This window comes from Eptesicus fuscus, chromosome 12, assembly GCF_027574615.1.
Source record: "Eptesicus fuscus isolate TK198812 chromosome 12, DD_ASM_mEF_20220401, whole genome shotgun sequence".
In the NCBI taxonomy this organism is placed as follows: domain Eukaryota; kingdom Metazoa; phylum Chordata; class Mammalia; order Chiroptera; family Vespertilionidae; genus Eptesicus; species Eptesicus fuscus.
The window spans coordinates 31,452,785-31,467,730 of NC_072484.1; the positions used below are offsets into that span (position 1 = coordinate 31,452,785).

General features: G+C 51.4%; 1 protein-coding gene across 2 annotated transcripts; it reads left to right on the top strand.

Moving 5' to 3' along the window:
• Positions 1 to 796: 796 nt before the first annotated feature.
• Positions 797 to 7,562, top strand: SRXN1 (sulfiredoxin 1). Of its 2 annotated transcripts, none has more exons than XM_008140987.3 (2): positions 797 to 1,024; positions 3,992 to 7,562. In XM_008140987.3, the coding sequence occupies exons 1-2, from the start codon at positions 815 to 817 to the stop codon at positions 4,193 to 4,195; spliced, it is 414 nt and encodes a 137-aa protein (XP_008139209.1). In that variant the 5' UTR covers positions 797 to 814; the 3' UTR covers positions 4,196 to 7,562. The 2 variants fall into 2 exon arrangements, with proteins under 2 accessions (XP_008139209.1, XP_028000455.1); XM_028144654.2 differs by having other exon boundaries at positions 797 to 997.
• The last annotated feature ends 7,384 nt before the right edge of the window (positions 7,563 to 14,946 follow it).

Here is a 14,946-nt window from a genome sequence, read left to right on the forward strand (position 1 = left end):
GTGGTGGTGTCAGGGCGAGATGCGAGTGTGGAACTTTGGGGCAGTGCGCACACACTGTCAGCACCATTCCCGAAGGCTCCTGGTCACAGTCACTTTTGCTGAAGGGAGGCAGCCAGCGGTGGGGTAGAGAGCGCACCCCAGAGCCAGCCTGTCTGGGTTTGCACCCTACTTCAGCCGCTTCCTAGACAAGTCACTGTGCCTCAGTTTTCTCATCTGTAAAAAGGGAATAATAATCATACCTCCCTTGCAGGATTGTTTTGTGATTTAAGTAAGTTGTTATACATGCAAAGTGCTTAGAAGAGTGTCTGACACAGCACCAGATTCGTAATTTTACTGTTGCCTGTATTATCACTCGAGGGGTTATAGGGTTCCGACCGCCAGACGGCCAAGTACTGTGGGTTTTGCCGACTCATCCTGATCCCACAGGTCCGGCCACCACTCCCCCTCGTCCCCGCCCCGGACCCCGCAGGCCTGAGTCACCGCGGGCAGTGACTCACCCGCGCTCTCCCGCCCCACGACCTGCAGACTCACCCTGAGTCAGACAGTCTGGGCGCTTCCACTCCCGGGACTCCAAAGGGCGGAGGGGAGCCGGCGAGGCGCCCCCCAGCGGAGAGCCAGACCCCCCGCGGGTTCCGCGGCGCCCAGCGAGCGGAGCCGAAGTCGGGTTTCGGGACGCCGGGACGGGGCCGGACCACCGAGGGGCCGGGGGAGAAAGGCACCCTGGCCCGGGCCCCCCTCCCGCCCGCGGGAATGGTACGGCCCGGGCCGAGTTAAAGGTCTGGATGGGGGAGGCGGCCAGGCGAGCGGCGGTGCGATGGGGCTGCGCGCGGGAGGAGCGCTGGGTAGGGCCGGGGCGGGCCGGGGGGCGCCCGAAGGACCCGGGCCCAGCGGCGGCGCGCAGGGCGGCAGCATCCACTCGGGCTGCATCGCCGCGGTGCACAACGTGCCCCTGAGTGTGCTCATCCGGCCGCTGCCGTCTGTGCTGGACCCGGCCAAGGTACAGAGCCTGGTGGACACGATCCGGGTGAGGCCCCGGGGACGCCGGCCGGAGGGAGGGCGCCGGAGGAGGCAGGTCGCTCTGGACGCTAGAGGGGGCTGGTTCCTGGCTCCTTCCGATCACTGCCTTTGCTGTGTGACCTTGAGCAACTGGCTGGGACTCCCTGAGCCTCTGTCACCTCCCTTGGGCAAGTCGGGGATTGATGAAATGATTCAAGTAACGATCGCCAGCAAATAGCTCTTCGCAGGGGCCCAGGAGCAGCTTTAAGTGCCTTAGCTTCTTCATGCCCACAGAATGCGGTAGATACTTCTGTTGTTCCTTTCACAGATGAGGAAACTGAGGCACAGGAGGATTTAAGCAACTTTTTCAAGGTCAGAGCCTGGTCACCACACTATGTATTATTCCCTTAAGCTGAGTTATTTCTCCATGAAGCACTTCTGTCCACCTGAGCTTATATTACACATTTATTTGTGGGTGTTTTGTTGTCTGTCAGTTCCACCTCCTGTGAACTCCACAAGAGCAGGGACCATTCCCGGCACGGTGCCTGGCTACTGATGAAGGACTAGTCCCGCATGCTGTCTGTCACCCTGGGCCTTTGCACAGGCTTTGTACCCTGCCAGGGAAACTCTTCCATCTCCTCTTTATTACTTCTAACTCCTCCATCTTCCTGCCTCAGGGTCACTGTCTTCCCTGACAGTCCCTGCTGGGTTAGAGGCCTCCTGTGGGCCCCCAGCCACCTGCATGCCCACCAGCAGAGTTCTGATCCCACTGGGTTTTAATGGGCTGTTTAGACACCTGTCTTCCTCGTTAGAACCATATGCTCGGTGAGGGCGAGAACCTGACCTGTCTTTGCTTCCCATAGGTATTTTCTGCTATGGCTACTATAACAAAGTACCAGGAACTTAGTGGCTTAAAACCATACAGATTGGTTATTCTATAGTTAGAAATCCAAAATGGGTTTCACTGGGCTAAAATCAAGGTGTGAGCAGGGCTGCACTCCTTCCTGGAGCGTCTAGGGGAGAATCCATTTCCTTGCCTGTCCCAGCTTTTAGAGGCCACCACATTCCCTGGCTCGTGGCATCGTGGCTCCATCTTCAAAGCTGGCAACATCAGACCTCCTCTTCTGCCAGAATAATCTCCCGTGTCAAGGTCCTTAATTGCATCTGCCAAGACCCTTATGCCATATAAGGTAACATTCACAGGCTCCAGGGATTAGGATGTGGACACTTTGGGGAGCTGTTATTCTGCCCATCCACCCACCATCATGCCGCTAGCACCCGGCATGGCTGCCCCTCGTGAGGGCTCCACTGCCAGGCAGCCTGTGCTTTGCGCTCTGCATCAGCTTCTCGGCTTTCGGCGGCAGCCCTACAGAGTGTCTCACTCCCCTTGTACCAAGGCTCAGCTGCTCTTTGGAGGAGCTGAGACCCAAATTCAGGTTTGCCTGGTTCTAGAGCCCCAGCTTGTAATTGCTCGTAAGTTACTGCTTAATGATCATTTCTGGAATAAAAGGATAAATGAATCCATCAAAGCAGCATAATAAGAGAGAAGCCATGGGCCAGGCACAGGAGGCCTCCCAGGCAGCTCACACTTATTAATGTGGTCTCCCCCGCGTGCTCTGCCCCCCACCCAGCCCTGCCTCAGGCTTTCCCCACTTAGAGGACCATCCACCCTTCAGCTGGCAGCAGGCTCATAACAGGAAGTCAACTTGGATTCTTCTCTTTCTCTCCTTCTCACACTCACCCCTTCTGCCAGTTCCCTCAGATCTGCCCCTAAACATGTCCCAAGCTTGTCTACCTCTCCCTTTCCCCTCCACACCCTCACCCAGGGGTCCTGGCCGGGTAGCTCAGTTGCTTGGAGCTTTGCCCTGATGTGCCAAGGTTGTGGGTTCACTCCCTGGTCAGGGCACATACAAGAATCGACCAATGAATGCATAAATGAGATGAATGGAACAGCACATCTATTTCCCCTCCCCCCCCCTCTTCCTCTCTTGCTTTAAAAAAGTAAAATAAAATTCTCCAGGGCCTACCCACTGCTCTTGGAAACAAGCCTGCGTGGTGGCTTCTGCTGGTTTTTCTGACCTCTTCTACTCCTCAGTCCCCCTTGAATTCACTCTGGTCAGCTGGCAGTTTTGCCATTCCTCCAATGCAGTGAACTTGTTCTGGGCCTTTTGCACTGGCTGTTTCCTCTCCCTGGAATGATCTTCCCCCACATTTTTTATTGAGCGCTTTCCGTGTGCCATGCATTGTTTGAAGTGCTTTATATTAACTCATGTAACCCACCAGCTCTGTGAGATGAGTATGTTTTCTCCATCTCCGTTTGATAGACAGGGCAACTTAGGCACAAAGAGATTAGAGTCCAAGGTCATACAGCAGGTAAGTAGGAGAGCTGAGATTTGAACCTGGAAATCAGGCTCTTACTCTAAACTATTCCACTTCTCTATCTTTCCAGGTGGACTTCTCTGTGTTCAGTTCTCGGCTCCATTGTCACCTCAGAGAGGCCTTGTGGACCCCCACCCCTGTCATGTCAACCTGTATGACTGCATTCATAGCATTTCTCACTCTAACACTCCTTCATTTCAGTTGTCCCAGTAGACAGACCCATGAAGGCAAGGGCTGTGTCTGTCTCATTCCGGCTGTACCTTATCTCCAGAGTCTAGAACAGTGCCACGTAGATATATAGTGTGTTTTAATGTATATGTAGGTATATATGCATGTGGTGTGTTGATAAATGTTTAACAACCTGGTTTCTAGGGAGGAAAAGCCCTGATTTGTAGTATCTGCCCACTTCCCTGGTGTAAATACTCTCACCATGGCTGAATTTCAAGTTACTAAGGTGATGTCAACAAAACTTCCTGAATATTTGGCAGTGTTTCTCACAAGCTAGCATGAACCAGTGTGTGCACCTTGTAGGAACTCAACACAGGTTAACAAAGTCTGCTTTGCAAACAGTCAAGCATTGTTCCATGTTCATTTACCCTGTGCCCTTTCTCTCCAGGAGAACCCAGACAGCGTCCCCCCCATTGATGTCCTCTGGATCAAAGGAGCCCAGGGTGGTGACTACTTCTACTCCTTCGGGGGCTGCCACCGCTACGCAGCTTACCAGCAGCTACAGCGAGAGACCATCCCTGCCAAGCTTGTCCAGTCCACCATCTCAGACCTAAGGGTGTACCTGGGTTCTTCCACGCCGGACTTGCAGTAGCAGGCTCTTTGGCACCTGCCACACTCCTGAAAGCCCAGAAGAAGATATACCTGGTTTCCTGTGGGCTGGGCTGTGCAGAAGGTGTAGCAGGGGAGCATTCTCTTTGCGCCTGGAGGGAGGAGGGTCTGACTCTAAGCACCCTCTTTGCTAGCTACAAGACCTTGGACTCACTCCTGAATGGCATGGGACCCGGGTCCCACCGCTGTGAAAATGGGTCATGTCTTTGCTTTTGAGGGATTATTAAGAGGTTGAAATGAGAAAGGAGATGGGTTTGGAGAACCGCATGTGGCTGGCTCCACATTCCCAAGGACAAGGATCCTTCTGCATTTTTGTCTTTGTATATCCTATTATGTGGAATACAGTTAGCTGTCAGTAAAGGAAAACCTAGGTTAACAAAGAAAGGTTTGTTTTTCCACATAGCATCAATTTTGGAGGCAGATGACTAACGGTATTGCTTTAACAACTTAGCGAAGGTAGGCCACACATCTCGGTGGTCCTTTCAGTCTTTCCCTCATTGCTTGTGACTTCATGGTCACAAGATGGCTGCTTCACCTCTAGGAATCATGGGTATATTCAAGGAGGAAAGTAGTGGGGGAGAAGGAAGGGCTGAGCCAGCTGGGCCTGTCAACTTCTATCATAAAGTCAGACCTTGTTCAGAGGCCTTTGTCCTGCTCTCTGCCCTGCGTAGTTCCACTTAGGTCTCCTGGGCCCAAAGCAGCTACCATTGCTACCCCAAAATGCAAAGAAAGCTAAGACAGCAGGAAACAGAATTGTCACAGTTGAGTAGACCAATCATATCCCATCTCCTGCGACTGGCACACTGCCTCCTGGAGCAAAATCGGAATCCCACTACAAAGAGAGAAATGAGTAATTGTATCAGCTAGTCTCTGCTGTGTAACATACCATCCCCAACCTTAGCAGCTAAAGACAAGTCGTTTATTTATCCACAATTCTGTGGGTTGGCAGTGTGGACTGGGTATAATCTGGACAGTTCCGATGTCGCCTAGGGTCATCCCTAGGACTGCTTGCAATCAGCTGTCATCTCAGATGGATCAAGGATAGTCTAACGCACTTGTCTGTCAGTTGGCGGGCTGTTGGCTGGGTGACTAGTTCTCCTCTATGTGGCCTCTCCAGCAGGCTTGCTCAAGCTTAATCACCTGATGGCCTCAGGATTCCGAGAGAATGGGAATAGGAGCTGTGAGGCTTCTTGAGTTCTCTGCCCAGAATTGGTATATCTGCTAAGTTTTTTTGATCAGAACAAATCATAAGGCTAGCCCAGATTCAAGGCGTGGGGAAACCGACTATTCCTCTTAGAGAAACTGAACATCTCTCACAAACTATTTGCATAGGCAAATAGCAGTGCTTCTCTCTCACTCTCTTGCACACGGCATCTCTGCCCTGGCTGAAGTCACTAAGACATTGTCCTGGGCCCTAAATCTCAGGGAAGAGGTGATAGGGCAGGGTGGATTTCTCCCAGGGCTGGGCTCACTCTACTAGGGACATTTCATTATCTGCGCTGGTGGGAGGGGGTAGGTCAGGTGGGACATTGCAGAGGGGCTCCTGGGGGGATGGGAAGGCAGAGGAAGGGTGTAGAGTGAGGCAGGCCTTGCTCTCCCTGCCTGCCTTAGGGAGCTGGTTTGGACCAACAGATCTTGGTCACTTGGCATTTTCAAGTCTCAGTTTCCCAAGCCCAGTAATGAAGGCAATAGCTTTCCCACCCATTCCCTGTCCCAGGGAAGGATACTAAGGTGAGCAATAGAATTTAAAAAGAACGTAGTCCTAAGTGCAGTGTGATAGCCTGGATTGAATCTTGGAACAAAAAAAAAACAACAAAAAAAAAAGGACATTAGTGGAAACCCTGGAACTCTAAACAAGGCCTGGATTTTAGTTAATAATAACACACCAATGTCAATCTCTTAGCTGTAACAACTCAGTACCATGTAAGATGTTGACGCTGGGGTTGGCTGGGAATGCTCAGTACTATCTTGGCAACTTTTCTGTAAATCGAAAATCATTCCGAAATAAAAGTTTATTTAATAAAAAGAGGAGTGAATTACTTTAGGCCAGTGGTTCAGTTCTCAAACTGGTTTGTTAAAACAGAGTTTTTAATTCAGTAGGTCTGGGGTGGGACCAGAGAATTTGCTTTTCTAACAAGTTCCCAGGTGCTGCTGCGGCTGTTCAGGGACCTCAATCTGGGAATCACTGATCTAGGCTGCATCATGGTGACACCCCCTGAACCCCCACTGGGCTGACTTCTAGGGGATCTGTGTTCTAGGGCCAGCTTGTGCATGCATTTCACTGTGACATTGGACAAGCCCTTCCCTGGGGCTTTTTTCCAAGCTGTCAAATGGACTGTCTATCCCTAAGGTTGGTAGCAAGGATCAGGATGGTAGCAAGGATCAGGAATCTATAGATATGATTTGTAGACTCTGCTGCCGTGAGGTGCCACCATTTCACGTGAGTAATGAATGATCTTCTGCAACCATTGACTAGAGTGACAGAATGGTTGCCCCTTCCTGAAAGGGCTTTTTCTTCTGGCAGATAAGATTCAAGCAGGCAACGCTAGGGGCCCTGCCAGGCACTGTTTGGGGAGAGCAGAACAGACTTGGAGTGGGAGGGGTTGGTCCTTCTGAAGGAAGAGGAGGTAGGTTTTGAAGGGTGAAACCTAGTTGCTCAGTGGAGAGAGCTGCACTTCCCTCTTGCGCCAGCAGGTGGCGATGCTTTCCGGCCTGACGGAGCCAGCCAGGCCTCTAGCCGGCAGAGCTATGGGAATGGGGCGGGTGGAGGGGCCTGGCTGAGAGGAGGCCCTGGGAAGCAGGGGTTCAGGCATGAGTAGGAGACTCAGCTGGGAGTCTGTAGTTTCAGATTGTCCTTATTCTGACCGCTCTTGCCTTGTGTCCTTGCACACATCACGATGTCTGGGGATGCTGAGCCAGCTGGTCTCAGGCTCAGCAAAGGTGGCACCTCCTCCAAGAAGCTTCCCGATTCTCTAGGCTGAGCTACATGTCTCTTCTGGGCTCCCCTGATCCAACAGTGTGTCCTCTCCCCAAACAAACCACTGCCCCCAGGAACCTGGGTTCAATGAAAGGCAGTGGTAGATTTAAACACTTTTTAAACAAGTTACAAGTTATATGTGAGTATATTCACCTTTAAGTCACTGAGATATGAAAATGCTGAGTAATTAAATATTTAAAAATTTAAATATTAGAGGGAATCTGAAGTCCACCATGAGGCCTAGTGTTGGTTGTCCCTTTGCCTCCCTTGTTGGGACGATTGCCTTCATTGATTTGGCATGTACCCTTCCAGAACCTTTCCTAACTTTGTAGTAGTGCTAGTGTGTGCGAGTAAAGAACGCTTTTCTTTTATACATTGTTTTGCAGATTGCATTTCTTCCCTGTCAATGCGCCCTAGCCATCTACCTCACTGGGGTCTTTGTTCTCCCTGAGTCTCTCTCATTCTGGTCACTTCCTCAGAGGGGCCTTCCCTGACCATAATGCCTAAAACAGCCCCTCCCCCATCCTTCTATCACCTTACTTGGTTTTATTTTCTTCTTGGCCTTTATCACACTCCTTGAAATCACCTTCTGTGTCTGCTTATGGCTATCTCACCCACTCAAATGTAACTTCTTGAGACAGGACCTGATCTGTCTTGTTTATCCCTGTAGGCCCATTGCCAAAACAATGGGTAGTGCATAGTAAGTGTTCAATAAATACCCGTTGAATGAATAAATTCCATGTAGGTTTAGCTTATTCTTTCCATTGCTGCATGGCATTCCAGGGTCTGAATACAACAATGTATTCGTCATTGTCCTGTCCATGGGCATTTAAGGGTTTACAGTTATTTTGCTGCTGTGAACACCTTCATCCATCACTCTCTGTGCTCTCTCGTCTGTACACCTAGGAGTGGACAGTCTGGCCAGCATGTAGCTCAATTTGCAGCTTCCAAGGTACTAGTCAATTGCTCACCAGAATGGCTGTTCCAAGTCCTCTCCCGCCAGCAGAGTTTGGGGGCCGCTTTCCTTCCCTACATTCCAGGCAGTACTTCTTCTTAGCCTTTTTAGGGTCATGAAGACCGTTGAGAATCCTAGGAAAGCCATGAGCCCTTTCCCCAGAAATACACACACACACACAAATACTTGGGGCAATTTCTGGGGCTCCCTGGACTTGATGGCCTCGCCCCCCTCCCCCCTGGGGGGGGGGGGGGGGCCGTGTAGCAAGTGTTTAGAAGCCTAATCATTTCATGATATGGATGGAAACGCTGAAGCACATGCTGATGGGGTGTGAGTGAATTAATAAATGGGACCTGGTTTTATGGGAGGTGGAGGAAAGTGTTCAGACCCAGATCTGTCTCCAGTCAGAAAAAAAAAAAAAAAATCTATCAGGGGGCAGGGAAAGGGGTTCTAGCCCTGCTCTACCCTGGAACAGCCCCCTACCCACACCCCCACCATGGTCTTCAAGGAATCCCAGGACTCAGAGCTGATAGCTCTCAGCTCTGGCAAGCCGAAACCGGTTTGGCTCAGTGGATAGAGCATCGGCCTGTGGACTGAAAGGTCCCAGGTTCGATTCCGGTCAAGGGCATGTACCTCGGTTGCGGGCACATCCCCAGTAGGGGGTGTGCAGGAGGCAGCTGATCGATGTTTCTCTCTCATCGATGTTTCTAACTCTCTATCCCTCTCTCTTCCTCTCTGTAAAAAATCAATAAAATATATTAAAAAAAAAAAAAAAAAGGCAGCCCAAGTCTGGCATCCAGGGTCAAAGCCGGGAACCAGGAAGCGCTCTGACTCCCCTGGGCCTGGCACAGGGATGTGTGCTACAGACCACATTTGGAACAGGAAGGTGGGGAGTGCTCGTTACAGAGACTCATTGTCACCATCATCATCATCATCATCATCGCTTCCATCCTGACACCACAGTCTTGAGAGGTGGACCGGGCAGAAATGACCTTTCCTGGGGGACAGATGGACGAACCGCGGCCTCTAGCGGAGCAGCGACCTGCCGCAGAGCCCCTGGGAGAGCAGGCCGGTTCGGGGCCCGCACACACCGCCCCGCGGCCCCTTCCCCGGGCCTGACCCCCGGCGCTGCCTGACAGATGACCTCAGCTGCCGCCAATCCATTGGTTCCAGCCCCCGGGGGGAGCGCAGAACAAAGCGCGCTTTGTGGCGGGCCGTCCCCTCGCCCGGCGCGTCCGCCGCCGGGACCCCCTCCGGAACTCCGGGCGACGCCCCCGGCCGACAGCCGTGTAATGTCTTCCAGGCCGCGCAGCTCCTGCCAGAGCCCAGCCGCCCGCCTCCCCCGGGGGGCTCCCCGGCCGCCCAGGCCCCCGCGTGGCCCCCCAGGCGGCGGGATCCGGGGCGCCCTTGCAGGAGGCTGCGCCGGCTGCCCGCCTGCCCCAGCGGAGGAAGCGAGCGGGCAGGGGGGATGCGGGCGCCGGTCCCGCGGGGAGCCCGGGCAGGTGCGGCCACCTGACAGCCCGGTGCTCACCCGAGCGCGGCCACGTGGGGTGGAAGACACTGTTCCTGCTGACGGTGCTGCCCCTGCCCCTGTTGTCTTGGCTGTGACCGTGGCGGTCAGTGTGTGACTCGGTGGGAGCGAGGGGGAGGCTCTGTGCAGCAGACCTGGGTTTGAATCTTGGCGCTGCCACCTGCTGGCTGTAGGCCCTGGTGAGCGCGCCCCTGGGAACAACAGCAACAGAAACCAGCGTTTCCTGCGCACCTGCTGCGTGCCAGACACTAAGTGCTTGCAGGTGAACGCATTCAGGCCTCCCAGCCTTAGGGGCGGGCGCTGGCATTGTACAGGGGAGAGCTGCGGCTCCAGCTGTCCTGAGCACAAGCCCTCCTCTCTGGGCCTGTGTCCTTGTCTGTAAGATAGACACAAGCACAGTCACTTCCCCCAGGCTGGTCGCCCTCATTCGTCTTACATCTTCCCAGGTGAGGACACAGGGACTGGGAGCAGGTCCCGGCTTGCCCAGGGACCCCCAGCGTGGCTCTGCACCTCTGCACCCAGGGCCCTCTGTCTTTTGAGGACTCTCCGAGGCTCCTGTGGCCATGGCTCCCATCGGGCTTATAGGGGAGAGAGGAGGAGGAGGAGGCTCTGCCTGCAGCTGGAAACCTTTCCCCTGAGAGGGAAGCTTCACCATCCTGTTGTGCCTGTTAGGGTTGATGGGGTGAGGGCAGGAGGAGAGAGAAGCCATGCCCAGAGAGGGGACCAAGGGGCCACAGAGAGGGCTGGGAGTGTCTGCCGCCACCACCCCACGCTCCACACACCCACACACCTCCCTTGATGTTCACTTTGTAAATTGCTACCTGGCATCTACTGTGTGCCAGGCACTGTACCAGACACTGGGGCTATCAGAGTACAAAGCAGCTATAAAACTCCTGTCTTCTTGACATTCACTCAGGGGCAAGAGGCAGGAAACACACACACAAAATGTGTATAAAATGTAAAATATAATATCCCGTGATGGGTGCCATAAGGGAAAGAGAGAGAATGAGACAGGAATTACCGATTTCATGAAGTTGGTTGGGCCTCTCTGAGGAGAAAGCATTGATCTGAGCAGAGAGGAAAGAAGCCGCATGGATTTTAGAAGGAAGTGTGTTTCAAGCAGAAGGAACAGCGCATGCAAAAGCCCTGAGGTGGGAGCCTGCTTGGAGTGTCCAGGGAACAGCCAAGAGGTCCGTGTGGTGGGGCAGCCTGGATAGGACAAGGGCCGGGGCTGGCAGGTGATGAGGCAGGAGCGGTGGGCACTCAACTTGGGAGGGGCCTTGTAGGTGGTGAGGACCTTGCCTTTTCCTCCAGCTGACCTGGGAACAGGTGAGGCTGCTGGGTGGAGAGGGATAGGCAGGGGTGAAGGGGGAGGCTGCCGCGCTCACCAAAGCCCAGGTGACAGATGGTAGATTGGACCAGAGTGGTGAACAGTGAGTGATCAGAATCCAGATGTAATTTGAAGAGAGAGCTCCCGAATGTTCTAGTGGATGGAACTGGATCTGAGGGATGACAGAAAGGGAAGACCCAATGACCCCCAGATTTGGGAGTCCACCAGAACCTTCACAGTAGGGCCCCAGTTCCCCAAGAACACAGTGAGAAAGTGAGCTTAGAAAAAACTTTCTAAAAGTCCCATCGAGATCCTCCTTCACAATTTGGGCCACTTCTTGGGATAGGAGGGCTTGGAATCAACTTCAAGGACCATGGTTTTTGAATCATTAAATCCATCTGCTTTTGTGTTGCTTAAATTAAAAAATGTGAAAGGAAACTTGAGATAGCCAGCCTAAGTGGAAAGTCAGTATCATGTGGCATAAGTAAATGTAGCTGTTAATATAAACAACGTAAACATAACACTGTTCCCAACTTTCTCCGGATCTGGCTCAGGGGGGCTCTCTCTTGGTAGCAAACGTTTGAGAAACCCACCCTCTCCAACCCAGGACTCTCCTGGCAAGAGTCAGGATCATCTTGTTCTCTGTGTCTTCACCCTTTTTTCATTTTTATTTAAGAAACACAAAGCATTTATGACAGTATTTAAACGCTTTCCAAATATAAAGTCATTGGATGCTCACAACAACCCCATGAGGTTATTATCCCCACTTTGCAGATGAGGAAACTGAGACTCAGAGAGATGAAATCCCTTGCCCATGGTCACACAGCAGGGATGAGGCAGAGCCAAGATTCAAACAGTCAGGCATATCATTGAAGGCATATCACTTTCACTTGGGAAGTGCCAAACTATTGGAACGAGAAGGGCCTTCAGTAAGTATTTACTGAGTTTCTACTAAAGTTTAAGTAATATCAAATCACCCCTTGCTTAAGGATCAAGTTTAGAAAACAATTCCAGGCTCCTCATCACCAATGCCCTGAATGACCTGCCCTTCCCCAGCTCATCCCACTCCCGCCAGGCTGGTTGCCTCTCAGATCCCAAATGCTCTCTGACCTCAGGGCCTTTGCACGGGCTCTTGCCTCTGCTAGAATGCCCTTCCTCTGGTTCTTCTGGCTCCTTCACATTCTCCAGGGCTCAGCTCGATGTCAGTTCCTTAGGCTTCTCCTGCTTCCTCATCCCTCCCATGGTCTTCCCACTCTTCTTACCCTGTTTTTTCCTTCATGGCGTATAATTGTACTTTTTAAAAATATGTTTTATTGATTTCAGAGAGGAAGGGAGAGGGAGAGAGAGAGATGAAACATCAATGATGAGAATCATTGATCGGCTGCCTCCTGCACGCCCCCTACTGGGGATTGAGCCCGAAACCCGGGCATGTGCCCTTGACCAGAATCAAAACCCAGGGCCCTTCAGTTTGCAGGCCAACTCTCTTATCTACTGAGCAAAAGCGGCTCAGGCGTCCTCAAACTATGGCCCGAGGGTCACATGCGGGTGTTTTTGCCGTTTTGTTTTTTACTTCAAAATAAGATATGTGCATTGTGCATAGGAATTTGTTCATAGTTTTTTTTAAACTATAGTCCGGCCCTCCAACGGTCTGAGGGACAGTGAACTGGCCCCCTGTTTAAAAAGTTTGAGGACCCCTGGGGTAGGGCATAACTGTATTCCTTATTTGCCTGTATACTTGTTCTTTGTGCTGCTGCCTCACCGTGACGTAAGCTCTGTGGACAGAGCAGCTAAGCATCTGGGATGAAGTGCCCACAGAAGGGGCTGTCCCCAGGTAGGGGAGCACCTGTGTCTGTGGGGCTGCAGAGGGCAGGGGGTCACGAGGAAGACGAACTTAACACGAGGAACGGTCTTTCACACAGTCCTCGTGATCAGACAATGGGAAGGACTATGTCATGGGGTAGTGAGGACCCTATCACAGGGGTTATGTAAGCCGAGATGCGACAACCCTGGATCAGGACCACCCAATGTGTGGGATGGACTCGGTACCTTACATGCAGTAGATATTCATTGACTTGCTCATTTACCCATTTGTTCATTCAATCTGTCTCCTGTCTATCCATGTTTCATTGACTCTGTGTCTCCCAAATTTACTGTGCAGTAGACAACCTCATAACTTTGGTCACACCCTCATGGCATCTGTACTTAATATCTTAAGAACATAAATGTGTATAACATCTTAAGTCAGCTTACATAACTTTTATGAGGTTTAATTTACATACAATAAAATACACCTACTTAAAGTGTACAGTGCAATATATTTTGAAAAATATACACACCCACATAACGACCACCTCAATCAATACAGAGAACATTTCCATCACCTGCCACAAGTGTCCTTGTGTCCCTTTTAGTCAGGACCCCATCACTACCCTAGTCCCCCCAAAAAACCACTTTATCGGAAAGTGCCAAACACACATCCAGAGTTTCTCCAGGACCAGTTTGCAACCCCCCAGCAATATCCAAACAGACATGAAGAATCGGAATCTCTTATCACAACTAAAAAGTAACTGACCGAGATAAAAAGTGGAAACAAAATAATATTCTCAGATTCTAGGTGGATACCATTGCTGATAGAAACTCTGAGCCCAAGACCAGCTTTTTCCAAATTAGACAAAGAAAGAAGAGAAAGAGAAGGCCCCCGATATTAGAAAGGTGTTATTGGCATCATCGGAGACTGTCTGCTTAGCCTATTGGGAGGACTGGGAGAGATTGAAAAAAGAATGACTTTCTCACTTTGGATTTGCTGTTATTTAATGCAGTCTCCCCCTCAGTCTCCCCTATTGGTTCCAGGACCCCTGCAGACACCCAGATCCTCAGATGCCCAAGTCCTTTAAATAAAATGGCATAGTATTTGCATACAGCCTGCAGGCATCCTCCCATATCATCTCTGGATTACTTATAATTTCCTAATACAATGTAAATGCTACGTAAATATAGGGTGTCCCCCCAAAAAATGTATACATACTTTAATAGCTGTTAGCTCTTACATTTTGAAAATGAGATATATTTCAATAAACACTGCCTTTATAATTATTCAAAGTGTGTATACATTTTTGGGGACACCCTCTAGTTGTATTGTTTAGGGATCAGCTTTCTTGAATTAGTTTAAACCTGCATTTGGTCGAACCTGTGGATGCAGGACCCATGAATATAGACTGTTCCTTGTTGCTATTCGCCCACATCATCTTTTGTCCACTTCCCTCCCTCACCCCAGTGATGCAGGTTCCACAGGGCAGCACCTCATCTCCTCTAACATCCACCCACTCATTCATTCATTCACATGACAAGTGTTTATTAGCAGCTACTCTGGGCCAGCTGCTGGAGCTAGAGAGAAAAACTACATTCTGGTCACTATGTCAGTTTTGAGAGGGGCATAGTGCCTGGCACATAGTAGACTCTGAACAAGTATCTGCTGAATGGGTTGCTGTGAAATGAAAGACACAAATGCCATTGTCCTCCCTGATACTCTGTTGCTCTAACAAAGTCTGCCTGGAGCAATGAAGGAAGGCTTCCCTGAGGAGGTGGCCTCTGAGCAGACACTTGACCACCCCCTTGCACTCATTATTCTCCTCTCATTTGACAGATGGGGAAATGGAGGCACACAGAAGTAAAGTGACTTGCTCAAGGCTGCATAGGAAAAAGAGAGGGAAGTGAGAGATGGGTAGAACCTAGGACTTAGGGCCCCAGCTTGCCATTCCTCCAAGGGCTGGGCCAGGTCCAGGCCAGCAGGCAGCAGAGCCGGCCTGGGGAGCGAGCTCCTAGGCCCTGAGTCTGGAATCCATTTGCTCTGGCCAGCAATGTTTTCCCAGGGAGAAGCAGGAGGCCCTGGCCCTGCCCCTCCCGGCCCCACCCGACCACCACCACCATCTGCTCACTATTTA

Bases quoted from the DNA above. Each gene is read 5' to 3' on its own strand.
- SRXN1 (XM_008140987.3), top strand. From the start codon at position 815: ATGGGGCTGCGCGCGGGAGGAGCGCTGGGTAGGGCCGGGGCGGGCCGG. The intron at 1,025-3,991 runs GTGAGGCCCCGG...CTTTCTCTCCAG, and splicing joins GCCTGGTGGACACGATCCGG to GAGAACCCAGACAGCGTCCC.